The sequence below is a fragment of the Cetorhinus maximus genome, chromosome 28 (genome assembly GCF_964194155.1).
Source record: "Cetorhinus maximus chromosome 28, sCetMax3.hap1.1, whole genome shotgun sequence".
Taxonomy (NCBI): Eukaryota; Metazoa; Chordata; class Chondrichthyes; order Lamniformes; family Cetorhinidae; genus Cetorhinus; species Cetorhinus maximus.
In genome coordinates this window covers 17373031-17398556 of record NC_135906.1, presented here as the reverse complement: position 1 = coordinate 17398556, position 25526 = coordinate 17373031, and the positions used below count along the sequence as shown (strand labels likewise).

Below are 25526 nucleotides of genomic sequence, written 5' to 3'. Positions count from 1 at the left end.
ACCATCCAGGACAAAGTAGTCCGTTTGATTGGCACCACATCCATAAACTTTCACTCCCTCCACCACCGACGCACAGTAGCAGCAGTGTGTACCATCTACAAGATGCACTGCAGGAATTCACCAAGGCTCCTTAGACAGCACCCTTCAAGCCCACAACCACTACCATCTAGAAGGACAAGGGCAGCAGATAGATGGGAACACCACCACCACCTGGAAGTTCCCCTCCAAGTCACTCACCATCCTGACTTGGAAATATATCGCCGTTCCTTCACTGTCGCTGGGTCAAAATCCTGGAACTCCCTCCCTAACAGCACTCTGGGTGTACAATGAGGGCAGGTTTAAGAACTCTTTAAGTAGACGTATATGGCCTCATTAAGCCTGCTTGGCTGAGAGCCCAGATTCATAAAAGAATTAGAATATATTGGGTCATTGGGCATGGAAAGGCCAAAGGTTGGCCTACACCACATGGACAGCAGCCGTTCAAGAAGGCAACTCACCACCACCTTCTCAAGGACAACTAGGGATGGGCAATAAATGCTGACCTAGTCACTGACACCCACATCCTATGAATGAATAAAAAATAACTTTCAGCAACATTTTCTCCACAGATTCTGGTTGACCTGCTGGGTTTGCAGTAATTCCGGGTTTTATTTTTCACTATGATTGCCCCCGCCTCCCCCCCCTCACTATTAGAATTGAAGCTCAGCCAAGTGCTGCAGCAGCTCACTGAGCTGCCAACACCTTGCACCAATGTTACAAACTGACCTTTGACCCTGATGTCCACTTCCTTCTCATCAATTCCATATTGATTTGTAACTCGACATTTATAAATTCCTTGATGTCCTGATGTTGTTTGGGAAATACGGAGGACTCCAGGAGGACAAATCTCAACGTTGCTGCCATTACTGGGGTCTTCCCACTTTACTGTAGGTGTGGGGTTTCCACTGGAATTGCAGGTTATTGTAATCTCATCCCCTTTACTGATGTATACGGGAAACTCTGACATTGTTTTGTTATTTACTGATATGGTTGTGTTTCTTGGTTCATCTGGAAAAGAGAAAATAAAAATGAAAATAGCCAGTTACACCCACAGAATCACTAACAAGTACACAGCTCCACATCAGTGCTTGGATTAGCTGGATGCCCAAACTTAGCCACATATTGTGCTCTCATCCATCTTCCAAGAGCCATTTCAGAGCAGCTGAATCCTTTCAGTACTGTCACTGCCTGGACTTTACACCCAGGCATCTGTTATTTTGTACAGTGAAATGCAGTGCCATTGTGTAAATATAAACTCAACATAACAGCCACTGTATTTGATTGCTTAACGATATCACAGTGTTCACTGCACTCTCTTCCCTTTGGAGTTACTATCACTCCTGCTCCCCACAATAAGATGCCATCCTGGCTGGTTATTTCATGTCTTCTGTTGAAGTACGGTTTCATTTTGTCAATTATGGGCTCCATGGAACATGTAGCACTTGTTCTCGTACTTGAGATAGGACTGGGTCCCGACTTGCCCAGTCTCTGATCTGTCAAGTACGTACCAGCGAGGAATCTAAGAAATTTAACAGTAAAACAAGTTCCTGAGTAACAGGGACATGCTCTTCATTTTCTTGTGAAGGCAAACGACTAAGGTCATCGGTGCTTGTGATTTGATTACCAGTCCTATGTATGAAAGTGTATTCGTATGCTGCCAGAATTAAAGCCCATGTTGTATCCTTGCCGAGGGTATGGGTGCTATAGGCTTGTCCTCATTAAATAATCCTAGCAATGGTCTGTGGTCTGAAACAATTGTAAAATGACAGCCGTGTATGTACTAGTGAAATTTCTTGACACCAAAGATGATGGACGGGCCTTTTTCTATCGTGAGTATCTCTTTTCCGCTGTGGTGAGCGTTCTTGATATGTAACCTATCGGCTGTTCCGTGCCGTTGTCCATCCGATGAGAGAGCACTGCTCCCACTCTGTAGGGAGATGCATCACATATCAGCACCAATTCTTTCGTCTGGTCATAATGCACTAATAGATTGGACGAGTGCGTCAATTGTTTCACCCTTTATGAAAGCTTCTTTCTGGGGCGCCTCTCAAGACCAAAGTTTGTTCTTTTTGGGTGGAGAATGCAGGGGGGCCAGCACTGTACACAAATTGGGTAAGAGTAGCCCATAATAGGTGATCATTCCTACAAATAATTTGAGTTCTGAGGCTTTTTTTGGCGCAGGTGCCTCTCTTATGGCTCTCACTTTCTCCTCAACTGGGTGGAGGACCTGTGAATCTACCAGTGACCCAAATAGATTACTTCCCTCCCTTGGAATGTGCACTGTTCTTTTTTTAAATGTATACCAGCTTACAAGAAATATTTTAAGGCTTCTTCTAAGTTTGCCAAATGCTCTTTGTGAGTGAATCCTGTCACTAAAATAGCCCTGTCCCTAAATAGACTACAAGTTGGGGCAGTCCCTGCAGTAAGCTTTCCATTGTTCTCTGAAAGACGGCACAAGCGGAAAGGCATTCGTGTATATTTGTGCAACTCTTTGTGGGTATTAATTATGACAAATTCCTGGAAGGCATTATCCAACTTTAATTGTTGATAACATGATACATGTCAAGCTTAGTGTACGTTGTCTCTCCTGCCAGCTTGGCAAACAGGTCTTCGATTTTTGGAATGGGGTGCCTGTTTAGCTTAACTACATTATTAACCGTCAGTTTGTATGCTCCACAAATTTGGACACTTTGGTTAGGTTCAAGGATGGGGACTATGGGTGCTGCCCATTCTGAGATGCCCATTCTGAGAACTGAACAGGCTGTATAACGCCCAGTTGCTCTAGTCTGTTCAGTTCAATGTCAACTTTTTCTTCCAGGGCATATGGCATTGGGCTCGCCTTCATGAAGCGAGGGATTGCTTCTCTGCAGGCCCTGGATTTTCCCCAGTTCACCCTTAAAGATGGTGGCGTACTTTTTAAATCACTCTGGTAGCCCACTTGCTCTCAACTGGAAAATTTCAGCCCATTCTAACTGAATTTCCTTGAACCAATTTCGCCCCAGGAGACTTGGCCCTTCACCTGCTACCACCATCAAGGGTAGCTTTACCAATTGGCTTCCATAATGGACAGTTACTCTGCTTATGCCTTTTATTTGAATGTCTTCACCCGTATATATTTATAGCTTGGTGTCTGTTTCTTCTAAACTTAATTGATGTTCGCCATTATTCAAATATCCGAAGGTATGTTCCCCAATTACTGTAGTGGAAGCTCCCGCATCCACTTCCATTCTAACAGGTTTACCATTTACTTTCACTGTGACAAACATTGGTTCTGTCTTTCCAACTTTCATATAAAACAGCGAGTAAATGTCTGAATTTGTTGTTTCAGGCTCTTCTACATTGTAGATTTCATTGGGCTTCTTCTTTTGTTCACAAGCCTGCTTGGATCTTCCCTTGCATTGCATCATCATATACCCATTTCTATGACAATAGTAGCATTCGATTTTTTTAAACTGCCAATCATTAAAAGACTGATTGTTTCCACCTCTATCAAAGTCATTCTTCGCTTTCACTGCTAAGTTATTTTTCTTTATTCTTCAGCTAGCGGGGGCTGTTTCCTGCTTCTCGGCAGAGTCTTGCTTTTTCGCGCCTCTTTTGGCTGAGATATCCCCCATGGCCACCTCTATCTCCAGCACCTTCTTGAAATCCAGATTGACCTCGGACAATAATATTTTCTGAATAGTGTCCTCTTCCACACCACACACTAAACAATCTCTGAGCATGTCGTTCAGAGTCGTACTGAACTCACAATATTCCGTTAACTGCTTCAAATTTGCCATGTAGCATGCAATTATCTAACCCAGGGCTCTATTTCATGAACTAAACATGAACCTCTGCATTGTGACTGAGGGCTTTGGTTGAAAATGACCCTTCACGAGGTCCACCAATTCATTGAAATTCTTCAAATCTGGGGCACTGGGTGCCATCAAACTTTGAATCAAGCTGTAGATATTGCTCCCACAAGTACTCAAGCGGATCACTCGCCTTTTCTTTTCCCCCGTAATCTTGTTCACTTGAAAAAAAGAACATGAGGCATTCTATGTCTATGAAACCAATCGTCTTTGTCTGGTTCAAAAGTATTAATTCTCCCAAATTGTGGCATTTTGAGAGAGGATAACTTCTCCAAGTCTAATGGAGCTTGCGACTTACAATTACTGGGCAAGGTACAGTGCCGATTTCTTTCCAACTTGACTTCTTTTGTTCAATCCTGTTTTATCCTCATCACCAGTTTGTTGTAGGGTGGCCGAGTTGTACCATTAATGATTGAGTTGATCAGCAGACACTTCTTGGGTGCAAACTTTAAGTTAATTTACAATATATTCAGCCCCAACTTCAAGTGTGCTTTCAACTCCAACTCCATCTTTACACTGACTGCTGAGGCAGTCCACGCTACTCTCCTATTGGTTACTACAGATCATGTGATCTTGCCTAACAAGTATTATTCCTAAAGGTACATTGCACACTAAATAAAACCATAATTACTATGCAGTTGAACGTTATATCTGGGCTGAATTTTTTGCTGCAAGATCTGGAGTGTTTTCCACTTTGCAGAGTGTATTATGGGGTGTGTTGATGTCGGGTGTTGTTTATGACGTCATCATGCTGGTTTTCGATAATATGGCAGGTGGGCGGGTCAAAAAGTTGGGAACCCGCCTGTGTTATTTAAATATCAATTTAAAAGGTAATTCAGCTAATTAGCTACCCATCTCAGTGCAACAATAGTCAAAAGGCAATAATACACCCTCAGGGCAAGATTTACGACAGGTGGGGAATCCGTTTTTTAAGGGCAAGCATCTTTGGGTGGTTTTAAAACTGCAGCTGAGACCAGAGTCTCAGCTTTGCAGTTCAAACTCTATTGACTGTGGGAACTGCTCATTTGAGTGGGCAGAGGAACCTGTTGGATATTTTTCATGAGGAGAACTCTCCTCTGATTCAGAGGGCTCTTTTGATGGATTACTTTTCTGTGCATTAATGAGGGGTGAGAAGTATGTGAGACAGATGGGGATCATTGTCTCAGCTGGAGACACAACCTCCAGTGAGGAGCAGAGAAGGATAAGGAGGAGGAAGAAGGGTGGGAGGAAGAAGGGAACACTAGAAGACTCATGATACTGTCGTTCCTCAGGAAGTGGACAGAGCAGTGCTAAACCCCAAAGGTCAGAAGGAGCCCAGAAACTCTCATCTGAGGTGCAGCTGAACCTACCACCCCAAGGGGATACAGGCAGTGATTTGGCTACCTGCAACTGAGTGAGGCTCAGTGCAGAAGAAGACTCAAAGACTTTCAATAGCGACTTCCTTCTTATTCATTCATGGGATGTGGGCGTCACTGGCTAGGCCAGCATTTATTGCCCATCCCTAATTGCCCTTGAGATGGTGTTGGTGAGCTGCCTTCTTGAACCGCTGCAGTCCCTGTGGTGTAGGTATACCCACAGTGCTGTTAGGAAGGGAGTTCCAGGGTTTTGACCCAGCAACAGTGAAGGAATGGCGATATATTTCCAAATCAGGATGGTGAGTGGCTTGGAGGGGAACTTCTAGGTGGTGGTGTTTGTATCTGTCTGCTGCCCTTGGTCTTCTAGATGGCAATGGTCATGGGCTTGGAATGGTGTCTAAGAAGGCATGGTGAGTTTCTGCAGTGCATCTTGTAGATGGTGCACACTGCTGCCACTGTACATTGGTGGTGGAGGGAGTGAATGTTTGTGGATGGGGTGTCAATCAAGCGGGCTGCTTTGTCCTCAACTGTGTCAAGCTTCTTGAGTGTTGTTGGAGCTGCACTCATTCAGTGGAGAGTATTCTATCACGCTCCTGACTTGTGCCTTGTAGTTGGTGGACAGGCTTTGTGGAGTCAGGAGGTGAGTTACTAGCCTCTGATAATACTCCTGTAGCCTCAGTATTTAAATGGCTAGTCCAGCTCAGTTTCTGATCAATGGTAAACCCCAGAATGTTGATGGTGGGGGATTCAGTGATGGTAATGCCATTGAATGTCATGGGGAGATGGTTGGATTCTATGTTGTTGGAGATGGTCAATACCTGGCACTTTTGTGGCAGACTCCAAACCTTTTCACTGGCCCACATTCCTTGGAGTTGTGGATACTAGGTTATAAAGGTTATCCACTGAAAAGATGGTTAATGATGCCTGTGAAGGTGCCCAGACCTGACGCAGAGAGAAGGTACAATGAGAGCCACACCAGCACCAGGGCCATAGTGGAACAGACCATCGGTCTCCTAAAGATGCGATTCTGATGCCTGTACTGATCTGGAAGTGCATTGCAGTGCTCCCCCTCAGGTATGTGGCTGATGGTCATGATTTGCTGGGCACTCCATAACATCGCCATTTAAAAGGGAGATGCCCTGGAGAATGATGACATGCCAGATGGCAGCCAATCCTCTGAGGACATGGACGATGCTGAGTTCAGTGGCCACAGTGTTGCTCCTGCTGATGGCCCTGACTGTGATCAAGTGGATGGCCATGTCACCAGGGATGCCCCAATATGGCAACGTTTTCTCTAATACGTCTTGCCACTATTACAGAGGGGTTTGGTGAACTCTTGGTCCTCCTTTTCCCAGCGCTCTACATGAACTGGTCATGTTGAACATATGCTGCACGAAGAGGGGTACAAGGGTGGCCTGACTAAATCAGGGGGCAGTTTCAACCCTTCAAGAACGCTTCTCCTCCTCGCTCTGGTGGCGCGGGCGTCTATCCATGGGAATATGTAATTAATGTACAAGCCCTCAATTCAAAAGGTCTTGCTGATTTTGGAAAACTGCTGCCACCTATTAAGATTGACATGGTTGGCAGAGATTAACCAAAATTTAAATTGACATAGAGATAAAAACAAAAAACTACTGCAGATGCTGGAAATCCAAAACAAAAACAGAATTACCTGGAAAAACTCGGTTCTGTTGAAGGGTCATGAGGACTCGAAACGTCAACTCTTTTCTTCTCCGCCGATGTTGCCAGACCTGCTGAGTTTTTCCAGGTAATTCTGTTTTTATTTTAAATTGTTGTGCCTGGCCAGACTGGAAAATGTACAAATCTTTACTCTGTATAGTAGATGCACTCGACTGATCATCTGCTGGGTCACCTGACACTGCCCCGTGCCAGGGGCCCTTTAACGTGCTGGCCATGACCTTGTTCCAGGTCACAGCCAGCAGCCTCAGAGACCAGACACCCCACCCTCCAGCACTCATTTGGCGGGATGACGGTCTATAAGCCGCCTTTGCCGTGAATTCGCGGTAATCATCGTATTATTGGGTGCGCACTGACGGTGGGCCCAGAAGTTGGAATACCGCTGAACCCGCCATCGGCGCGTGACTATTATTATTCAGCCCTCTGACTTTGAAGTCAGCCTTGTCAGCGTGCAGCTCCATTACAGATCCACTGGGTGGCAGTGTTAGTAAATATCTGACAGCCTCTCACTACATTCAGAAAGTAGCCTTTTTAACCCTCCATCCACTGTGGCCATTCCCCCAAAGTTGCCTCTGGATCTCCCACCTGAACAAAATGGTGGAACCCCTCAGGCATTGCATCAGATTTCATATCCGTAATATCCGCTCAATGAAAATGGGAACCAAGAGTTCACAAGGCATAGATTCCATACATTGCATATTCCCCCAAACAACACACTATACTCTGCTATGAGCTCAGGGATACCCATTGGCACAAACGCCTCACCACTCTGTGCCTCCTGACTGTGAATTCCACATTGCAGCATGAGCTTAAATTTCCAGTGATTCTCCACTTCTGTGCTGCACTCCCATTGATAAAACCCTCAACCCACGTTACCCTTACAAGAACTGCAGAGTGGTGATAATGGGGGACTTCAATCATCCTAATGTGGACTGTGATTGTAGCAGAGTAAACAGCGCAAAGACGAAGGAAATCCTGAAACGTATACAAGAGAAGTTTTTTGATCAGTGCTTCTCTAGCCTAACGAGGAAGGAAGCAGTACTGGATCTAGTTCTGAGGAACAGGGGTAAGTGGCAAACGTTTTACTGGGGGAGCATATAGGGAACAGTGATCATAGTACCTAATCTTGACAGTGGGTATTTACAAACAAGACTGAGAATTTTAAAATTAAGATTTTGTTCACTTGGAGCTATTGTAGGTCAGCAAGCATAAGGGTGCAAGACGAACAGGAGTTGCTGCATGTTAAGACACAGGCAGTAGAGTTGTGGATGACCTAAAGTTTACAGAGGGTAGTATGTTGGAGATCAGCCAAGAGCGTGTTGGAATAATCAAGTCGTCAGGATAGAAAGCAGAGAATAATGGTGAACAGTGGTGTTTGCCAGGGCTCAGTATTAGGACCACTGCTTTTTTCTATATACTATACATTAATAACCTGAACCTGGGCACAATTTTTGCAGATGACATAAAACTTGGAAATGTAGTAAATAATGAGGAGGACATTAACAGACTTTTGCAGGACATAGACGAGTGAAATGGGCAGATCCATGGCAGATAAAATTTAACGCAGAGAAATGTGAAGTGACACCTTTCCACATTCTTCCAAGCAAAATGTAATATGAATTAAATGGTGCAAATAAAAAGGAGATGCCGGAACAGAGTGACCTGTGAGTATAGGTACATAAATCTTTGAAGGTAGTTGAATAAGTTCTGAAGGCTTTTAGAAAAGGATGTAGAATCCTCGACTTTATTAATAGAGGAATAGGGTACAAAAGAAGGGAAGATGTGCTAAACATATAAAGGTCATGGAGAGGATGCAGAAGAGGGTTAATAGAATGGTACAAGGGATGAGGGACTTCAGTTATGTGGAGAGACTGGAGAAGCTGGGATTGTATCTCTTGGTGCAGTGAAAGTCAAGAGGAGATCTGATAGAGAAATAAGGAGAAGCAGTTTTCAGTGGTCGAAGGGTTGATAACCAGAGGACACAAATTTAAAGTGATGAGAAAAGGAACCAGAGGTGAGATGTGGAACCTTTCTTTTTAAACAAAGCAATTAGCTGTGATCTGGAATGCACTGCCTGTAATGGCAGTGGAAGCAGATTCAGTAGTGACTTTCTAAAGGGAGTTAGATAAGTACTTGATGGGGAAAACATTACAGGGCCACTGGTAAGTAGCAGGGGTATGGGACCAATTGTATTGCTCTACCAAAGAGCCACATACGAACATATAAATTAGGAGCGGGAGTAGGCCATTCGGCCCCTCAAGCCCAACTCTGCCATTCAATAACATCATTCCTGATCTGTTTGCGGTCTTAACTCCATATTCCACCTACCCCATAACCTTTGGCACAACGGGATGGGCCGAATAGCCTCTTTCTATACTGTATCATTCTAAGTATCATAAAGGGAAGAGCATCATCAGTTACTGGAGAGGGGCTAGGTGTATGTATTTTTACTAGTTTCTTTGCTTCTATGTTTTATCTATTTTGCCATCACAATATCATTTCAGACGAAATAGAATCATTGCTTCCCAGAGTGCTTCTCCACAAGTTTTGGACAATTACACCAATCTGTCTGCAGCACTCATGAGCTAGATGTGAGCCACTCATTCTTCACAGCCGTGTACCATCACCTCCATTGAAAATGCTATTCTAGCATTCTCCGTCTCTCATGAAATAGGTCCTATCATTATCCCTCACTTTGCAGCAGCCCATTGTGGCTCAGCTTCCACTTTCTCCTCAACTTTCCATGTGGAAGTGCCTGGTCTTCACTTAATATCTTTCTCAATGGTCTGGTCAGGATGCGCATCTTGCTACATGGGGGACTGAGGACACACACTCAGGCGATTGCACTCTGGCTCAATGCACTGCAATCGTAATGGACAGTGTCTCCACACAGCCTGTCCTGTAGCTTGTTCTCTTCAACCAAAAAGAGCCATTGGAAGGCAGACTATGTGTGACGATCATACGAACATATGAACAAGGAGCAGGAGTAGGCCACTCATCCTGTCGAGCCTGCTCCACCATTCAATAAGATCACAGCTGATCTGATTGTAACCTCAATTCTACCTTTCACCTCCTTGTTTATCAAGAATCTTTCCACCTCTGCATTAATAATATTCAAAGACTCTGCTTCCACTGCCTTTTGAGGAAGAGAGTTCCAAAGACTCACTACCCTCTGAGAGAAAAAAAATTCTCCTTATCTCTGTCCTCAATAGGCGACACCTTATTTTTAAACAGTGACCCCAGTTCTAGATTCTCCCAAAAGAAGAAACATCCTCTCCACATCGAACCTGTCAAGACCCCTCAGGATCTTATATGTTTCAACCAAGTCACCTCTTACTCTCCTAAAGTCTAGCGGATACATGCCTAGCCAGTCCAATCTTTTCTCATAAGACAATCTGCCCATTCCAGGCATTAGTCTGGTAATCCTTCTCTGAACAGCTTCCAAGAGACCAATTCAGTTTTTTTAGGACTAAGGGCAGAGTTGTTATGAGTCTTTTATTGATCTCCATTTAGGAAAAAACCTCACAAACCTTTTGTGATCAAAATGGTGCTACTTACACAGGACATGGAGAGTCTCCACCTCTTTTTTAACAATGGGACCCTTCATTGGCTGTAGTTGAAGTTTCATTTCAGCCTCGCAGAGGTACTGCTGTCCATCCAGCTGTGCTTGTGCATCTACAGTATGATAGATAGTGAGCCCACTACTGCTTGATCCATTCACTAATATGTCATTTCCGTTCTTCAGTCTGAGTTGAAGTTCGCCCGAGACATTAAACACACTGCAGGTAATATTAACTGGGTTTCCTTCAGGGCTGGTTGGTATTTGGATTTCAGGGGCAGAGAAAGCTGTAAAAATATCAGAAAGATATTATTAAAAACATTCCTAAAGCTTATCTTGCAGCCCCTCAGTGTGACTATAAAAATGAGGCAAAAGCAGGTACGCCGAATGCTTATTGCTCACCATCCACCTCAATGATTATGAAGTGGATGTACAACGCCCCATGGCATCTTTCCAAGTTTCCTCAGTATTCCTGATATCCTAGTCAGCATTCATCCCTGACCGAAAACTGCCAAAACAATTGAAATGTTTATTCAGTTCATTTCTGTTGGGGAACTTTTCAATCTGCATTTATTTAAAATTTTCTCAGTATTTAGGCAACACTGGCAGAGCCACATTTAGTGCCCTATTCTAGTTGGCCAGGTTGGTTTTACAACAGTGGTTCACTTCAGAGGACATTTGCCTATTAAATGTTTATTAATGGTTAACTGGATGGCAGAAATAATTCTTTGACTGTGAAGTACTTTGGCATCTCCTCATGGTGTGAAAGGTATTGCATAAATGCAAATTCCTTCTTTCATTATGTCTGCTGATATTTTGTATTTTCAAATTTTGATATTGCATTTGTTTATTATTGCAGAACACGTACTGACTAATTTATTTAATGGTTAGTGCTCAGAAAAAGTCATTCTGGACACATGATCTGTTGTGTCATTAGCTGTTTCATCTTTGATTCATGTTACATGCCTATGCCACACAAATGCATTCAGCTACTCACTGTCTGAGGGTAGGTAGCAATGGTTCCTGCAATGTCTGTTTGCTATATGCGGCCTTCTGCTTTCACTGGCCAGTACCTTTCAAATTGCTGCAAAGCCTCGCATCTTGAAGGGAATGTTGCTTGTGGTGGCCTGTTCTTCCTATCTAATACATACCTGAGTGCTGCGTATCATTGCACCAGCTTAGGGAGAACATTTGTCGATAGGGAACTTTAATCACTTTCATTCAATGACTATCTGATAGGTGATTTGTTACTGGAATATATTAAAATAGCTGAGATATTATTCTATCCTTACCAAATAGACACTCCTCATCTCTGAACACAATTCTTTTCTCTTGCTACATGATTATATCTTTGTTAAGATGAAACAGATCATTATGTTTACATTCCAAACTACACAGTCAGTTGTTCCAATATTCTCTAATGATTCTGGAATACCGAGTGTCACCAACATTCCCTTATAAGCAGGCAATGCGAGTGTCACTAATACTTTATAACGCTACCTCTCTTTGATTACATAGGATTATATTGATTGTATGGCACAGCAACATTCCACCCAATTAGCCATTTTCTACAATCCATTCAAGCTGAGTATCTGAATATGTAAACGTGTCAATAATCTTCCTAATTTGTCACCCAATGGGAGGAATTTTATTGCTTGAAGGGATGTAAATCTGACAAGCTGCGGTTTTGACTATAACGAACTATCAGGATGCTATCTGATTGTAATGCCCCCAATAACCAGAATCCTTACCGTACACCTCAATGAAAATGCTATCATTCTTTGGTGGAACAGATGGATACTCCTCAAAATCCGCTGTACAGGTGACTTCCATCAGACCAGACACCTGTGGTGTCCATGCTGTTGTTACCCGGATAGTATTGGAATTTGGCCTTGTTGGAACTGAATTCAATTCTTCACCATCCTGAGACCATCTTACTCTCATCTTCTCAGCGGGATAGACATTTGTAACCTCACACGTTAACGTGACTTCTTGCTTGACTTCTATGGGATTTTTGTCAAGGATTCTAGGCGGATCCATAAAAGCTGCAACACAGACAAGAAATTCACTTCATTTTGATTTGCTGTGTTGTTTTAGTTCCTAATGGACTGAGTGGAAAACTGACCAGTACATCCCAATATACACATCCCAGGAATCTATCATACTTGCTCACTGTGGGAAAACTAGAGCCATCATCAGGAAGTCACATGTTTTATTTTTGAAATTAACCCTTGCTACTCTTCAGGCAGCCCAAGTATCTAACTTGCTACTTTTGCACCAGTTGCTATGAGTGGTACGGGCTGATATACTCTCTGATTTAGCTTCACTGTGCTCTTTAATTGCATCTGTCTACACTATCCCAGTTGAGACTTGGACTTCAGTGTGCGTGATTCTGGATATGAATCTTTCAAGCTTGTTTTGCACTCCCTGCATCATGAGATGGGCTCACCTGCTCCATGACTATCACCTCTACTGGCCACTAAGATGTGCAAGGCAGCCAGGTTAATTTCCTTTAGAAATCCCTGTCATTATTAGGAAACCTGTGGCTGCCTTCTGACGAAAACAGGAGAGTGATAATAATATCAGCATGTGGATTATTCTGGAGATAAACATACTTTGCACCAATGTTTTTGTTACAATCAAACAGAGGGAAAAGTCTTTTGAACCTAAAGCTCATTCCACTCATGGCTTATCTCTCATTGTCTAGTATCTTTGCATTGCCTGAAACAGTATTCTGAATAAAGATGCAGTACTTAGTAATATTCTTACTCTAAAATAATTTTCCGTGTTTAGCTTGTATATATCAGTTAATAATTTATATACCTTCACAAGGCTGGCGATTAACCTTCCTCTCTCTGTCTACACTGAAGAGCTTGTCTCTTGACACCAGAAAGATGACAATCTGGAGTCAAGTTAATAAGATCTCAGGTTTGACCTGTAGTTACTGAAGTTTAGAAGAATGAAAGGTGATCGCATTTGAAGCATAAGATTCTGAGAAGGTTTGACATGGTAGAGGCTGGGAGCTTTTTTCTGCTGGCTAGGGAGTCTGCAACTAGTGGCTATAGGCTTAGGTTAAGGGGTCAATCATTTAAGACTGATATAAGAAGGAATTTCTTCAGTTAGAGGGTTGTAAATCCTTGGAATTTCCCATCCCAGATGGCTGTGGATGCTCAGACTTCGAGTATATTCAATGCTACGATAGACACTTTTGGGGCTGGATTTTCGCAGAGTCGAGAGGGCTATGCAGATCTTTGAAAATGGCAGGCGGGACCTGGATGTGGAAATCCCACCGCTATTTCTGACAGATCTAACTTTTTCTGGCAAGCAAAGGGGGATGGGGCGTGATTCAATCAGGAGGGAAACGCAAACTCAGCAGGGCCATTTGAACTTAGCACTGAATTCAAACAGACCCCATTTTGGCTGTTGCAAATAACTTAACCCAACTGTGGGAGTCATGAATTGATGGAGTAGACGTAACGACTATTGAATGTCAGATAACTTGTGTTTAAGTGTCAAGATCAAAAGTTTTTTAAATGCCTCACCCTTTAAACATAAAAAAAACCCACAGGCTGAAGTTGTCACAGAGAGGTAAAAAAAGCCTTTGCTGAATTGCTTTGATTAACAGGCCATCTGATTTAGGTTAAAAAAAATTAGCATTTGGTTAAGCAGTTTCATATTTGTTTGACATTACAAAAGGGGCTATTAAAGGGTAGGGTATAGGGGATAGGCAGGAAATTGGCATTGAGGCCACAATCAGATCAGCCATGATTTTATTGAATGGTGGACCAGGCTTGAGGGGTTGAATGGCCTACTGCTCCTAATTTGTATATTCATATGTTTGTATTATAATGTTGTTATAAATGCTTGGCTGAATTTCAAATTCTACAATTATCTCAGCAAGGCTTCTGAGTTTGCAGTTTGATTGACACTTTAAAAGGGCTAGTAAAGAATTGGCTGTCTTCGAAATGGGGTCTGAATAGAAGTTTGTTTGTTTTTATAGGAGATTTACACTTGAGGAAATTTTAAAGCTTTGAATGGATTTCATCAATGGGGGTTCTTTTCATTATCAAGTGCGTATAAGCGAAAGCTGTAATAGTTAGAAGCTTAATTTATCCATCTCCACATTAGTTCTAGAGGTTTGCCCATGGTGGATACTGGTTGAGTGGCTATGGAGGTAACATAGAGGGTATGGGGGTTGCATAGGGGGTTTGTTGGGAGCATGAGTGGCTATGGAGGGTATGAAAGGCAATGGGAGGGTGGGTGAGGTTGTCATGAGCTGGCATTGAGGTGGCATGAAGGGTATGAGGGGCCATGCATTGGATGGGGCATAGGTTGGCATGGAGGTGACATGGCAGGGTGGCCAGGGGGTGATGGGCATGAGGTGTGAGGGGTAGATCTTCTAAAACAATAGTCCTATACAAAGTCCCAGAGAACTCAGGCGAGCCTTCTAACCAGCCTGCCTCAGCACGTACCCACCCCTTGGCCTCCTACGCTTTGCTTCTGTGGTTGGCAGCCCTGAATCTATCCCACCTCAGACTGTACTCATCGGGCCACTTTAAACAGAGGTGGGTCCAGTAAGTCGGGAAATTTCCAGTCTCGAGCTGACCACCTCAATAGCAAAAATCTGGCTTTTGGACTCCAGGAGAATCAAGGGATATGGGGGTTGGGCAGGAAGGTGGAGCTAAGGTCAAAGATCAGCCATGATCTTGTTGAATGGTCTTCCTGGTGACATGGGTTCAAACCCTACCACAGCAGCTGGTGGAATTTAAATTCAATTAATAAAATATGTAATTAATAGCTCGTCTCAGTAATGGTGCCCATGAAGCTATCATTGAATGTTGTAAAAACCCACCTGGTCCACTAGTGTCCTTTAGGGAAGGAAATCTGTCGTCCTTACCTGGTCTGGCCTAAATGTGAAGCCAGACGTAGAAGCAATGTGGTTGACTCTTAACTGCCCTCTGAAATGGCCAAGCAAGTCACTCAGTTCAAGAGCAATTAGGGATGGGCAACAAATGCTGGTCTTGCCAGCGACGCCCACACCCCATGCAAGAATAAATTTTTAAAAACAGGCTCGAGGGTTGTTTGGCTTACTCCTGCTCCCATTCTTTGTGTTCTTATGTTTTGCAAACTCTTTACTGACACTTTCAAACTAATTTTGCAAACTCCTTGGCTGACTAAAAGATGTATAGATAATTGACAGTTACACATTGGACAAATAAGAAAGCTGCAAATTTGCTGGTGGATCCAAGGTGAGAAATTTTTACCCAATAAATTTTTGTGCTATGTACAAAACAGGAGCTAATGAGAAGTTTATTACCATACTGCTTCCTACTTATTCTCTACAAATTATAGTTATTTAACCCATTTTTAAAAAGAGTAGTGTTTCCTGCTCAGTTGGAACTTACAGTAAATATGCAGAGTCACAGAGGAGTTTGCGATTGGTTTTGTGGTGTTGGAGCCCAAGTCCACTTCTGCCAAGCAGGTGTACTCCTGTCCATCGTCTGACATACTTGCAGTGAAACTGAAGACATTCCTCAATCTTTTATCTTCATCTGGGAAACCTGTTTCTCCTGTGAAATTACTCTGAACAATCTCTTCCCCTCTCAGCCATGTGAGTATGAGTTTATTGTTTGGATAGACCCTTGGACCAGTGCACTCCAGACTATATGTTCTGTTCACTTCCAGCATTTCAGGAGGTGGAGTAATGTTTATCTCTCGATCTGTTAAAAGACATTAACAGGAATCATCAAAACAATATATATCGGAAACCTCTTGTTCCACTCCTCTTTTCCCTCAACACATGTATTTTTCATAAAGAGTTGTAAATAGCCTATGTCTACAATAAAGGTTATCCCAATCAAAAATGTGCCTGTGTTCCAACAAGCCCTATTAAGGTTCTGCTTCAGTAATTCTCTTCAGTTTGCACTAAGCCACGAGCAATGACCTGATTTTAAAAAGCACCAAAATTAGCATATTTGACAAAAAATGAAACTATGCAGAATAGAATCATAGGATGGAATTTTCCATTCTAGGGTATAAGTTGGGGGGTGGGAGTGGAAATTAGAATGATTTCCATTCGGGGGTGGGACAGCAGGTCCTTAGAGATCCCTGCGCTGGTCTCCTCGAGAGACACGAGAAGCTCAGTGGATCTTGGGCTGTGTGGGCAGAAAGTCGTAGTCCCTGCTCTTACTTCATGGGGTCAAAGCTACTGGTGGCATATTAAAAGGGCACCCGGACAGCCATTTGCTCACTGCAAGCCAGGAACATCAGTCTGGCTGTTGTTCCAGAGGCAGAGACCTACTGCAGATAATAGAATGTTGCAGACCGGACAATGTGTGGCCCCACTGTTTAGCGATACCTCCCTGCAGGATCTCCTTCCAAATAAGGTGGGAGGTCCTGTCTCCAGGAGAAGGCAGTAGGAGCTCTCCCATTCATGTGGTGGCCTGGATGGAAGTCGCAGTGAATGTTAGTGCCCCCTGTGGGCCCCAAAAGAACCAGCACAGCAGTGCAGGCAAAGGGTGAATGGTCTACGCTGCTCCGCCAGGGTAAGTGGAACCGTCTATTCATTGCAAAGTGACGCTCAGAAGGGCATCAGGCAGTGTAAGTGTGAGTGCACAGAGATGTCAGACAGGAGTTTGGGTTGCAGGACTCAGCAGAAGATGGGACATGTGCACGGAATATGTGCCAGCCACTTCATTCTCTCAATGTTCTCTCAGTTGCAGGACATCATGCTTGTTAATCACTTACTAGGAAGGGCTCAGGAGCTGGCCTAGGCAGGCACACTCCTAAACTGCTCATGCACCCATTGGGATGACACTCAATTCTTCCGTTTGTCTGCAGGCCAAAAACGCCCACAGTAAGAGGGAGCGGACCAAGGCCAGCGATGGCATTCCAGACATCAGAGTGCTCAGCACCTTTGAAGAGGAGGCCACCAAACTAGCCGGGGAGGACAGGGGTCGTGCCTGCACCGACGGCGAAACAGGACTCCTCCAGCAAGCCAATGGGAATGCCTCGAGTCTGCAGTTGTGCTGACAGAGTGAGACATTATTTTAATGAGGGAGCGTCCATTCAGTGACAGATTTACAGTTTCTGGGGTCCTGTGCTCAGCTTCATTTTTGGGCCCCCCCCCCCCCCCACAACCCCAGACACTACCCAAAACTACGGGACATTGGTTATTTCACTGGCTTTTTCACAGGTACGTAACTACATCTGCACATTATCATTTAACCTCAGTTCTCGCCATTCAATCGAAAAACTTAGGCCTCTAATGAGATGATACAACTTAAAATATGTATGCAAATGAGCACTGCTTTGCTGTCACGACGCAATCAATTTGCACTTGGTACATTAATGGCAGGATTGAGGCTTGTGTAATGCCAAAGTTATGAGTTCAAGTCAAACCTAGAGGAGCTTTGTTGAGCAGCTCGTGTTGCAATAACCATGAGCTTTCGAATGGCTGTGGAACGGGACATGGTGCAATCTCGAGCAATAAAATAGTTTAATTGGAAGGGACCAAGTTCTGTAGATTGAGAACGATCTGTCCCGGTTAAATGTCTCAAGCATCAACAAAAAAGCTGCAAAGACTCAGCAGACGAAGCAGCTTCTGTGGGGAGAGAAACCAAGGCGATGATCCTTATGATATCGTTGATCCTGCACGCCGCATTTCATCTCAATATTCACTCCTTAGCTCGTTTCATATTGCTCAATTTGTTGCCAATTTCTCGGATCAAATAAAGCCGCAGCGATGATTACTATAATTTAAACCATCCGATGTTTATCGGTAACATATGTTGTGAATAGGTTAAACATTCAGGATAGAGATTAAGGCCTGAATCTTCTGGTCAGCGTGTGGGGGCGGGCCCTGCTCGCCAACGCGTAAAATAACGCGCGGTGACATTGGCCGTGTGTCCCTATGTCACCGCGCGTCATTCTGATCCTCAGTTCAGCAGGCACGCACCAGAGTCGGCTGCGCACCCGCCGATCTGTCAAAGGCCTGTTAAGGCCATTAATCACCTCATTAAAGTAACTCTCAGGGCTTCCCATCCAACCTTAAAGTTGTCGGGGAGGTGAAGAGCCCAGGCGGCCTTCGCATTTTTCACGGAACCTCATCCACGGGCGGGATGAGGTTTCATGAAGGGTTTATAAGTTTAATAAAAATTTTATTAAAATTCATTGACATGTCCCAGCTCATGTGACACTCACACGAGAGGACATGCCTGAATGATTTTTCTTACTCTTTACTTCAAGTTTTCATAATCAAAGTAATCTCCCTGAGGCAGCTCTGTGCTTCAGGGAAATTTCTGCGCTCTTTCGCGTGCCTTAATTGGCCCGCCCACATAAAATGGCAGCACAGAGCTGACCGTGGGCAGCAATTGGTTGCGCGCCCGCCTGCGCCCGCTCCTGCCCAGCCCGCCCAACAGAGAGAAAATTCTCCCCTAAAGTCTGTAGTTAAGCTCAGTCTTATAAAACAGTTCATTTACACCCGAGCTCACCCCACAGCTTATTTATTGTCCTTTAAAATGCATCAATACATGGGGCAGAATCTTCTGGCTGACGCATGGGTGGCGGAGCCCGCACGCCAGCGCTTAAAATGTCCCGATGTCAGCGCGCGGCATCGTGATATTTCGGTCGGTGGGCGCACTAAGCAGCGGGACGCGCGCCCGCCATTAACTATAGGCCTCGTTAAGGGCCTTAACTTGCCAATCGTCACCAATTTTGAGGGGCCCATGTGAACTTCGGTTCAGCGCACGGGCCCAACGGGCAGGCGGGTAAGTGATTTTTTTACAAACCTCATCCACTGGTGGGATGAGGTTTGATATCGGGTTTAAAAGCGTTTAATATAGTTTTTGTTTATTTCGTTAACAGGTCCCATCCCGTGTGACACTTTCACATGAGGGGAACATGTTAATGAATTTTTTATTGTTCTATTTTTTATATTTTCCAGCCTTTCAGCGATCTCCCTGAGACAGCACTTTGCCTCAGGGAGATGTGCGCTCTTTTGCGCGCATGTGTGAGAGAACGCACACTGACAGTTGGGGAATCCCTCCCCACCCCTGCACACAGGGAGCGCATAGCACTTCCCGTCGGGCGGCCCGCTAGGTGGGCCTTAATTGGCCCGCCCACTTAAATCAGCGGCGTGGCCCGTTTCAGCGGCGGTGATCGGCTGCCCATCCACTGCCGAGCCGGTGGGGCCCGCCCGCCCATCAAGGGCAAAATTCTGCCCATGAAGTGGGCAAAAAATTTCTCAAAGGACATTAGGTGGCGTGGGCAGGAGGTGGGGTCATCATGTTGTTTCCCGACTAGCAGTCTCCAGGTTAATTTAACCTGCGAATCTCTTCAATCTCTCTCTCTATCTTTCCGCTGGAGTTTTTAAAAGAAAGAGCGAAATGTAATAACACTTTGAGACATCCGGTGGTTGTGGACAATGACAAAACAGCCAATAAAGTACTGTTGAGTTGCAGTCACTGTTGCACACAGGAAGTTCCCACAAGCAACACGTGACCTTTAGCAGATAACAAGCTTTTGCAACACTGGTAGATGGATTGCAGGACTGAAGGGAAATTCCCCTGCTCTTCCTGAAAACAGTGCCAGGAGATTTTTTTGTAAATAACTGAGCCGACAGTTTAACGTTTCAGATGAAAGATGGCACTTCCAACAGCTCAGCACTCACTCAGCATTCTGGGGCCCCCTGTCATTTGCCACAGCACAGTCTGTTTCATTGTAAATCCGCCCCTGTATCCACCAAATCTTTTTCTTCTCCATTCCAGCTGCCAGAAAGAAAAGAAAGGGGAGCAAAAGAAGGCAGCCCACCCACAGCTCCATCTCCAACCCCACCTCTGAGGATGATGACTCAGAATCCTCAGAGGATTCACCATCATGGCGTATGCCCGCACCCTCCACCAGCGCAAAGACATTCACCTCGGCAATGCACTTTCTAGAGCAAGTGTGGGGTTACAATCTGGTAAGAACATCACAGACACTGTTCCATAACTGACGGAGGAAGTGACAGCCAAGGTCTCTGTCACTCACAGGACTTTTGCAGGCCCCTGTTGAGCTCCATGCAATGATAAGCCTGTGGACTTGGCCAAAAGGGACAGATTAGAGATGCAGAGACATGCAGGGGAACATCAGGCAGAGATGCCAGAGGCTTTGTGCAGACTGGACCAAGGCTGGAGGTGCCCGTCCACATTCTGTCTGCTGTACTGGCTCTGGCATGCGAGTGCTTGGCTGCCTCCCTGGGAAGGGAGGCAGCTGCTTCGGAGACCCAGGCTCCAGCAGAACACGCAGTGGCTGCATGAAATGCACTCAGTCCTGGACTCTGTCACTCTAGCCATGGGTGCAGTGCAGTAGTGACGAGGTGAGAGAGAGGACAAGGCATCTTGATCTTGCCCCGGATGCTCCATATCCTCAAGGGGTCAGGGAGCAGTCATCGCGCACTGACATGGTGGCAGAGTGCCAGCAAGGTACCCCGGGGGGTCTTCATCTCAGGACACTTCAAGGGTGCTTAGCAGGCCAGGGCCCCTGGACTTCAGGCCACCAGTGGACACCCGCGAAAGTCATTACAGTCAACAGGGCATAGTAGTCAGCTGGCTGCCCCCACCTCAGTTGTGGTCGTCGGGGCTGCAATGAGACATAGTAATAGAAAAACAACGATGAAGATGTTTTGAAGGCACATAGATTGCATGGGTGTCCACCCATTGTCTAAACTTTTGGCTCTTGTAAATATCTGTTCGCTCCACTGTTTGTAAGTTTCCTGGATTCCCATCTTCCTACTAGTTGCTTAAATGGTCATGGGCTTTTAAGGATGTGGAACTTAATCCCTTATCAGAGTCTGATAATGTCCACCTATAGCTGGTCCAAGGTGGGGGAGGTGGGACAAGTAGAGCTGGATAGAGGGCCAGTGATAGGTGGAGTTAGCCAAAAGATGTCATAGACAAAAGGACAAAGAAGTGATGAAGGTGGTGATATTATCTAAGGAATGTGCTAATAGGTGACATGATGGCTACAGAAGCTGTGTTCATAAGGGGGCCAAACAGGTTGATTATCAGCCTGTAAATCCTTCTAATAAGCCTGATGGCAGGTGGTGAGAGTGGGAGAGCTTCCTGGTCAGCCACACTGCAGAAGGCAACAGCAAACTGCTGCAGTACTTTGCCAAGCATAATCATGGACCAATCCATTGGATGTCTGTGGTCACCAACACCCTCTTAGGGCATGGTAGCTGGAGGAAGATGAGGTGAGAGTGAGTAGAATGGGGCTGTATGCTGGACCATGTGGAAGACTGAGAGGCTATGTATGTAAGCATCAAGAGTTCTTACAGGCTTCTTCAGGGTCCATGCAGAAAATATTTTAACTTGGCTGGCGTGTCTTGAATGACAGAACACAGTCTTGCAGTAACCCTAAGGCCATCTAGGACTGAAATATGTCAGACTCTGCAATTGGAGGGTGGTGAGTGGTTGGACCTCAACACTCCATGGTGCAGTGGAGGCACTGTCTTTGAGTGGATCAATACTTTTTGGGATGATAAAGATGTCAAGGGATATGGGATTACTGAGACCATTTGCTTAATGGGGACCAGTTACAAGAACTTCCCTGGTCAAGGTGCATGAAGGAACAATTTTGAGGGGCAAATGGTCCACTCGTTGTTTTAACCTGTGCACCCATGTTTCTGGTTCTGCCCCAAAGAGTTCTTTGCAAGGTCTACTCCCTGTTGGCAACAGGTATGAGGGTGACAGGAGTGCATTGCTGCAGAGATAAGAAATCATGTTGCTCTCAGTGTGCCATGCATACAGACATTGTCAGGGAATGGGAGAAATTTCATTTCTACTTACAGGTGCACGAGGTCGCGGGGGAACGGAGTGCTGTGCAGGGTCTGCTGCATGCATTTGGTGCAAGGGCTCTATATATCACCATAGTTTTTCACATGCAAAGGATCAAGCCACCAGCAGGGCTGATGTTAAGTAGTGCAATTTAATTCCATTTTCATAAATCAAGGTACATGAGAGGAAACTATAATGTATGTTACAAATAAGGAGCTGCGGTCTGCCAGCCAGCAGAGGATAGAAAACAAAATAGTAAAGATTAAGTATATGCAGCTTACTCTGCCTGGAATCTGTTAGCTATTAGATTGTCACAGGCCTGTCTGCCGTGTCATACCCTTGCAGTGGCCACTGCATGTGCCACTGTGACATCCTGGCCCTCATCATCACCATGTCTTCCCCGTCCTCATTGTCAGAGGAGGCATCTTGGTCCTCCATTTCTCCCCCTGCAAAGACATTCCCTCTGTGTAGTGCGAGGTTATGCAGGGTGCAGCAGACAACGATGATCTCTGTGGCGAGTATTGGGGAGTTCCGCCTGAGCGGTCCAAACATCTGAACTTCAGCTTTAGGCCTATCATCTGCTCAATGGTGGCCCTTGTGAAGGCATGTGGACCGCGAACTGGTGTCATCAGCCAGGTCGTCTGGGGGGCATGCCTTGTTCCCAAGGAGCCAGCCCTGCAATTGCTGAGGTCCTTCAAAAACTTGTGGTACCTGGGAGTGGTTCAGAATGTAGGCATGATGAGAGCTCCCTGGGAATTGAGCACGAACATGCAGGATTTGTCTTCTGTGATCACATGTCAGCTTCACATTCAAAGAATGGAAAACTTTCCTGTTGAGGAATGTGACTGACTGATGCCAGTGTGCACATGTGTGCAGTCAATAGCCCCTGGCACTTGCAGGAATCCTCAATTACTGCAAACCCAATGCTCTGGCTGTCTGGCTCTTGGGATTCAAGCAGAATTTGACAAATTGGTACACTCTTCTGAAGAGAGCATCTATCACCTCCCAGATCCATTTGTGTGTCGCTGTCTAGGAGATGCTGCACAGTCCCCAGTGGAGCCTTGGAAGGAGTCACTGGCAAAGAACTTTAGGGCCACGGTGACCATTAATGCCACTGGCATGGGATTGCCTCCAAGTCCTTGCAGATCTTTATGGGGTAGCTGGGATATGTGAACAGCCACACTCCAGACATCTTAAGGCACATCCGGCATTGTCTTTCACTCATCTACAGGTAGTTGCACTGCCTGCGATATACCGTATTCGGGCCAATGCTCACCGCCGCTCTGGCCCCTGGTCACCATCATCCTGACCTGCTTGTGGCTCCGCTACAACTTGCTGCTATGGTGATTGCTGCTCCTGGCCCTGAGTTAACCTGCGCTGGAGTTTAGAAGAGTTGAGGCAACTTGATTGAAACATGTAAGATCCTGAAGGGTCTTGATAGGGTGGATGTGGAGAGGATGTTTCCTCTTGTGGGAGAATCTAGAACTAGGGATCACTGTTTCAAAATAACAGTTGCTCATTTGAAATGGAGATGAGGAGAAATATTGTCTCCGAGAGGGTCGTGAGTCTTTGGAACTCTCTTCCTCAAAAGGCGGTGGAAACAGGGTCTTTGAGTATTTTTAAGGTAGAGCTAGATAGATTCTTGATTAACAAGGAGGTGAAAGGTTATCGGGGGTAGGCAGGAATGTGGGGTTGAGGTTACAATCAGATCACCCATGATCTTATTTAATGACGGAGCAGGCTCGAGGGGCCGAGTGGCCTACTCCTGCTCCTAATTCGTATGCTCGTATGTTCCCCTTCATCTGGACCAGAGCCAGCAGAAAGACAGGATTGCCTGGAGCCTGCATCATCTATGCCTGAGTGGATCTGTGAACAAATTGCAGTGATCCACCTTGTCAGCATATTCTTTGTAGATTAGCTTCATCTCTGAGCCTTTAAGCCAATGCTAAGCCCTGTGTCTGACATCCTTCTAGACATGGTCTCCCCACCCCACCCCTTCATGGTGAAGGTCATCCTGGAGGACTACAGATGAGTTTTCCTCCCATTCATGCCTTAATGTGCATGAAGATTGGCTGGGGTAATGTCAGCCATATGTGAGAACCCTCTCTCAAACACTATTCCGCTTGCCTCCATTAGCCTCGAGATTCTGTAGAAAGACCATTGCCTTGGCATCATAGAAAGACTTACCTCATGCATCCTTGTCAGGCAGGAATGGAGGTTTAGAGTTGGGACTTTGCTACCATCCACCCCCCTCCCTCCCTCCCTTCCTCTCTTCATCCCTGCCTCTGACAGCAGCAGGTACCAATCAGCAAACGGCAATACAGCAGCTTCAGAACTTGATGGGTTCTCGTTGGAATGCGATCCATTAATCACAGAGCAATGCTCGTTTATTGGGCGTTGGAACCTTGAGAGGAGAACTCAGCTGAGCCTGGTTCTCCAAGGAGTGGACTAATAATGAATAGGGTGCCCCTTTACTTGGCCCAAAAAAATCAAGCATTAACTCCTCCCATCCGAAAAGAAGCCTCCCCCATATTGAATGCTGGTGAGGTTTAATGAACTGCGCGATAATCTTGACAGCTTCAGCGTGATGCATCTGAGGTTTGCCATCGCATCAAACACCTTCTATCCTCCCTTTGTTACTCACCAAGTGGCCCCATATCATCCTACACAATTAACATTTCTCTCCTCCTGTAAACTTACAACCTCCCTCCTGTTACCCTGGACCCCATTGCTCGCTATGTGGACATTCCTGCTCTCCCAGCTGGCCTCAAGAACAGAAGGGGTTAGTCTCAGGAGGGCACAGGCACATCAACAGTTATGGGCTGGGGAGTGTTTTATTGTTAGTCAGAGATACTTTCCACAGTCTAAAATGTTTCACACTGCCTTTCACCCTACTTTATATTTTCCATTCGCAAATAGAAGAAGAGCTTTCACTTACTGTATACTGTGACCACCTTTTTCTCCTCCTTCAGCTGACTTGGATCACAGATCACAGTGCATGGTGCTGTAAAATCCCATTCCTGGACACTCAGGAAATAGTCTGTGAACCAATTTTTGCCCTTTGTTCTGTTAGGATTTATCCCTGGTTTATATTCCACATCGAATTTTGGTTCTGTACATGTCGTACTGCAGTTCACCTGTAAAGAGTCTCCAAATTCAACCGCTGCGGGGTTTGTGTTGATCGAAACCTCAAATCCAGTTACACTTA

The 25526-nt window shown here is 45.2% G+C and overlaps 1 protein-coding gene across 9 annotated transcripts in view; it reads right to left on the bottom strand.

Moving 5' to 3' along the window:
* Positions 1 to 25526, bottom strand: part of LOC144668873 (intercellular adhesion molecule 5-like) — a 337959-nt gene that overhangs the window by 212671 nt on the left and 99762 nt on the right. The window contains exon 7 of one of the 9 annotated variants that reach the window (XM_078531317.1): positions 766 to 1047. The exons of the other annotated variants lie outside the window; for them this stretch is intronic. Coding sequence (XP_078387443.1) covers positions 766 to 1047 — 282 coding nt within the window. The remainder of the gene's footprint in view (positions 1 to 765; positions 1048 to 25526) is intronic. 9 annotated transcript variants of the gene reach the window in all.